We start from the raw sequence: 6,000 nt of genomic DNA on the forward strand, positions 1-6,000 counted from the left end.
AAAGGAGGTCCGGATGATGATGATGATGATGATGATGGGGGAAGTTAGGTTGAGTTGGGTCAAAATGATGATGATAGTGGTGCTGCTGATGATACAGTATTATCCTTGTGTTGATATTTCTGTTTTTTTTCAGTGCACAGGCACGGATCATGAATCTCTAGCCAAGCTCATCTTTATGGAGCTGAATGATGCATATTCAGAGTTTGAAAATGACCCTAGCCAGCAGCAAATCTTCAAATAAATTTGGTTGTGGAGGTGCTTTGTGTTGGATGTAGAACTGTTTGTGGTAAGTGAGGAGACCTGTGACAGTATTTTTAACCCCTTTAGTCCAAGTTCACCTCCCTTGTTGTATTCTTCCTACTACCATGCAATTTTATCTTACTCAGCTGAAGGGAGACTTTATTTAATTGGAAGGATAAGTTGTCCCCTTCATTAACCCATTTACTACTAGAGGTCCTTCTGTAACTGAATTTAAAAATAATAATATCAATAATCTGAATGTAATGTAGCAAGAGAACACCTAGAAATCATCGTATTGTATTGAAGGAGTTATGCTGAAGGCTTGAAGTTATAATCAGTCTCATAAGTTTTGAGTGGTAGGTATGAGGTGGACAGATTATCAGTAGCAAAAGTAAAATCCAAAATGCATCATCATGTTGAAGGGGTTAACAGATTGTATAAGTGTATAAGTAAGTCATCATAATGGTCTAATTATAGTATGCTAAGTTTATATTTGGCTAAGTAATCTCATGTACATATAGTATTATGCAGTTTATGTATATATATATATATATATATATATTGCAGTTTATGTATATATATATATATATATATATATATAACGTTTCATTTTTAAAGGCTCCAACATGCTTGCATGCATTGGCCTTGGTCACCTAATGGCGGCTCTCCATGCTGCACGATCCATTGCAGCCTCTCTGTTCAGTCCCATAACTCTGAGGTCACACTTAATGACCTCGTCCCATGTCTTTCTCGGTCTACCTCTCGTAACCCCACCCCCAATATTAACACTTCTCACCTTCCTCACCCAATTATTATCCCCCATCCTCTCCACATGTCCAAACCATCTCAATCTACCTCTCCTCATCACAACACCAATACACTCCAGTCCCATCCTACCTCTCAACTCTTCCATCGTGAACCCAGCCCCCCCAGACCTTGGACGCAGGGACACGCTACACATCCACCTAATCATTGTCATTTCTGTACGTCTGAGCCAGCGAATATCCTCCTTCTTCACTGCCCAGGTCTCACTACCATACAGCATTACACTCTTAACACATGCTGCATACAAAGACCTCTTAGCACGTAGGGAGAGTCCTCTCAATGTCAGGAGAGGCAAGAGCTCCCTGAACTTCTTCCAACCACTTCTCACTCCAGCCCCACCTCCAGCACACAACATGTCTCCCAAATAACAAAACTCTTCCACACACTCGAGATTCATCAGCAAGTTCAATCCTTTCACGTCTGACAATCTCCACCTGCTCACCCCGGCACGCCATACACATAAAATCAGCATTATCTCGCAGTCTACCTCTGATACCACTACATCTCTTATGCACCCATTTATCACAAACACCGCACAAGATGGAATTACTTCCCACGTCCTTGTGGCAAACTGCACATGGCACTCTCCCTCGTCTTTGACAGTACTGCCACCAACCTTAGATATCATCACTTTTGTTTTATCTGCATTTACCCTTAAGCCCTTGTGCCCCATACCATGTCTCCACTTCCTAAACCTTTCCTCCGCCTCCCTTTTGTTCTCTACAGTCAACACCAAATCATCAGCATACAACAACTCCCACGTGAGTCCGTTTCTAAAGTCATATATGTATATATATATATATATGTATATATATATATACATACATACATACATACATACAGTTAACCGGGCAGCTTGGGGAATTCACCTTCCCGGATACAGATTTTTCCCGTAGTTCTGATATTCAAATCTATACAAAGGCGATCATTATCACAGCAGTAAATACAATTCAGGTACTCACCACTCACATCAGGGGGCACACTAAGAGATTCCACCTGAAAAATTGCCTCGTAAACACACACCATGGTCATAATGCACGTGCACACAATGCCTTGCAGTACCTGTACTGCAAAATGCACAAGTCCATTCTGTTAACTACCGAATAATTTCTTGTATGTACTGTACTCGTGTGGAAAACTAAAGAAATAAAATCCTGAATATTTATTGGTAAATTATCACGACACCTGTGCCCCCACATCAGCTTTGTTTACGATCCCGGCCCCAACTGACTGCCACCATTCCGCCACTGTTTTGCACCATTCTGTTAACTACCGAAGTATTCGTTGTATGTACTGTACTCATAAAAGTGGAAAAATAAAGAAATAATATCTTGAACGTTTATTGGTGAACTGATGTTAAGACTGCACTGTAGAATTATCACACCTGTGCCCCCACACAAGCTTTGATTACAATCCCGGCCCCGACTGACCTCCATCATTCCACCCTTCACCTGCCCCCAAGCAGCTGTTTTGCACAAATTAAAATACAGTGGGGCACCAATTTTCGCGCCTAATTGGGTCCAAAAATAATGCGCGAAAGTGGAATTAGCGAAAGTTGGGGCATTGTCTTTATGGCAAAAAGGCTAATTGGTTCCCGGTTATCCTAAAGTAACATCAGATTTTCATTTTCACTTGCAATACAGTACATCAAATCACTATTGTACATTGCATTGTGAGATACAAACAATAAAAACTGTACAGTACACATTATATGAGGAGAAACATACCACAGAGACCAGGTTGAGGTGTTTAATGGATGTTGGGGGTAAGTATCCGAGGTGCGTGGCGGGCATATTTAGCCACGCCAGACATATTGGCGCCACCTCTTGCTTACGGCAGATTTCACTGTTTTTTGCGCCGTTGTCCATGTACTCAACTATCTTCCTTTTCATTTCATTATTACTGCCGTTTCTTCACTCCAACACGATACTCTCTTTTAGCCTTGGCCTTTCCTCCCGACTTTGAATGTCCCGGCCACTTTTTATCACCACCACTGCCTCCCGGCCCTCCCCCCACACCACCAGGCTCTCCCCCCACACCACCAGGCCCTTTCCCCACACTACCAGGTATAGTAGAGGCCATTGAACCGTGAGAATCCAACACAATGGAGCTAGCACGCTCGTACACAATGGCGGGAATGGGTGGACAGAGTGTTGACATGATGTCATTCAAGATGGCGGTGGGTTGTGGGCGGGCTGTGCAGGAAATTCAAAGTTCAAAATATTGTCCCAAACCCAAAATTTGTGCGCGAAAATCGATTTTTTTCAAACGAAAGTGGAAGTTAGGGAATATTTGGTGCATGCCGCGAAAGTGGATTCCGCGAATCCTGCTGTAGCGAAAATTGGTGCACTACTGTACATGATGTACTTACGAAGTGCAAGCATATATATTTTTTTTTCTTCCAGCAAAGTAAACCTTCATTCCTATTAACATTTTTTTTTTTTCATCTCTGCCAGCACACATGCATTCTAAGATGAATTTATGTGGTGCAAGTTAGAGTCGGTTCGTTAGGAAGAAAAACACCGGCATTTGCTGATTTGCTCTCTCCCGAGATGTGTGGCTTACAAATTCCATGCCTGTCTTTGAAACGATTTAACTATCCATCACTGAAATCACATTCGACTTCTGTATTCATTTTATTGTGAAACTCTCTTGCTTTTTTTTGGATAAGAGGACCAGAAATAGGTGCTCCCCTAGATCTTTCTTAGCAAAACCACTCGAACGATGAAGAGTATACCTTTTTTCAATGGACTTATTTATCTCGCTTTTCATGAAAAATTCATTGAGCTTGGATGCTTGGGTCTTGATATAAATCGTTGGATTTCCTACATTATATTCGGTCATCGGTGTTTTATAATGTTTGCCTTTTTCAAGTCTATTGCATATGTCCAGCTTCTGTTTCAAGGTAGGCACGACACGCTTACGTTTAGTTTGCTCTTTAGGCATTTTGGAATGTTGAAATTACCGTCCATCAGAGCAACACAACAGCAAGAGGGCTTGTTTACTGTCTGGTGGTAAAAAGCAGACTGGTGATTCGTGGAAATTGTGGAGGGTGTGGAGGATGACTGAATTCAAGTAGGGGAAAGAGGGAGGAGGAGGGCTGGTTAAGAGGATTTACTAGGGATTTACATTAGCCAGAAATGCTTTCACCTCGCTTAGTCCGACTTCTCCCAGCCTCGTGTGACACGATAAAATGGCGGTTTGGCGGTCCATTCAAAATGGCGCACAGTTATAACTTACTGACGTTTTTATCAGCCCTTGAATTTTCCCGTTTTTCTGAGTATTCCGTTTGTCTGGATACCGGATAGCAGGGATTGTACTGTATAAATATATATATATATATATATATATATATACAGTATGTATATATGTATGTATGTATGTGGAGCCTCTGTGGTACAGTGGTAGAGTGTGCGTTTCATACACGGGTGAGCCAGGGTTCGCACCCCGCCAGGGTCATAAACTTTGGGAGTGTTCACCCGGCCACGTACTGCATTGGCGGACACAAGGGGTGCTGTGGTTGAACCAATGTCGCTTACTATAAAGTATGCTTGCACCCAGTCGGCTTGCGCAGGCCGATTACACTTGGTTCACAGACTACACACACATCCAAAGCCACTCCAACATTACAATTACACTTACAAGCACTTCTCACCCTACATACAATCTCTACCAGACAGGCTATGCCACTTGGTAGAGATACATTGGCTGGATCGTCCCGACATCGGTCAGGATAGGCTGGTCCTGCAGTGGATACTCAAACGGTTGATGATGATGATGATGTATGTATATACTGTATATATATATATATATATATATATATATATATATACAATACCCTCGCGTCCAACATGGTAATATTGTCATGCACGGGTCCCGTGTTGGACCAAAAACGTGTTGGACAAACAACAGAGCTTATGGGGAAAAATGAATTATGTCGGCAACCCTAGGAAAAGTCACACTAAATACCTTCCATATACATATTGGTACTACAGTAGAAGTCCTATTTTTCGGCATCTATGGGACCAGGCAAGTGCCGAAATATCAAAATTGCCGAATTATCAAAAACCCTACCTACTCAGTACCTTATATGTTTTGGTGAACATTGTCATCACTACTCATATCATTACAAATGTGTTTGGAGAGAGTACTGTATACTGTTTGATACTGTACAATACTGTAATGAATACAGTACTATACATGAATATGAAAAATAAAGAAATTAGTGAACATACTGAATAAATGTAATGGTACAGTAGGCCTACAAGTTCACATGCACTTACCTAAACTTATAGTAGGTTCCTTAATTACATATGTACAATAGAAGGGGTTGATAGGACTCTGCTACTGCTGGAAGAAGTCCCCAGCAGTAGAGGGGACGAAAAAAATCGGAAAATCTGCCAAATGATCAGAGATTTTCGTAAATGGGACTATTTCTCAAAACTGCCGAAATGGCAGATTTGCTGGGGAATTGGATGCCGAAGAATTGGACTTTTACTGTACTGTAATTATAATAAATGGTACTATACTGTGAATGATAACTAACCTTTTAGGCCCGCCTCCCGAAGCCTTCACTGCCGCCAGGATCTTGTCTTGGTTTTTTATTATGGTCCTCATGCTGGCTTCATTCACATCATAGGCCTTGGCAATGTACACATTCCTATCCCCTTTCTTCTTCCTCTCGATAATTTCTAGCTTGGTGGCCTGAGGGAGGTGTCACCGCTTCTTGGGGCTATCAGAAGGCTTCCTTGGCATTGTGAGCAGAGTAAATTGCAGTAGCAAGGGGAGAAAATGCAGCGAGATAAAAGCACCGTCCATTGCGAATTATGCGACTGAGTGGCGCTGTGGCGGGAGAAATTTAAACAAAACATCACGTGAGAGCAGAAGCGTTTTTAATTGGGCGACATCACGATCACTTTATGATAGCGGGCGGGG

General features: G+C 42.0%; 1 protein-coding gene across 1 annotated transcript in view; it reads left to right on the forward strand.

Annotated features, from left to right (window-relative positions):
• Positions 1 to 241, forward strand: part of aux (cyclin-G-associated kinase) — a 462,562-nt gene extending 462,321 nt beyond the window's left edge. The window contains exon 26 of the mRNA XM_080283925.1: positions 134 to 241. Within this exon, the coding sequence (XP_080140051.1) occupies positions 134 to 241 (108 nt within the window). The remainder of the gene's footprint in view (positions 1 to 133) is intronic.
• The last annotated feature ends 5,759 nt before the right edge of the window (positions 242 to 6,000 follow it).

The sequence above is a fragment of the Coenobita brevimanus genome, chromosome 99 (genome assembly GCF_032717465.1).
Source record: "Coenobita brevimanus isolate Jiangsu-jjx chromosome 99, ASM3271746v2, whole genome shotgun sequence".
NCBI classification, from domain to species: Eukaryota; Metazoa; Arthropoda; class Malacostraca; order Decapoda; family Coenobitidae; genus Coenobita; species Coenobita brevimanus.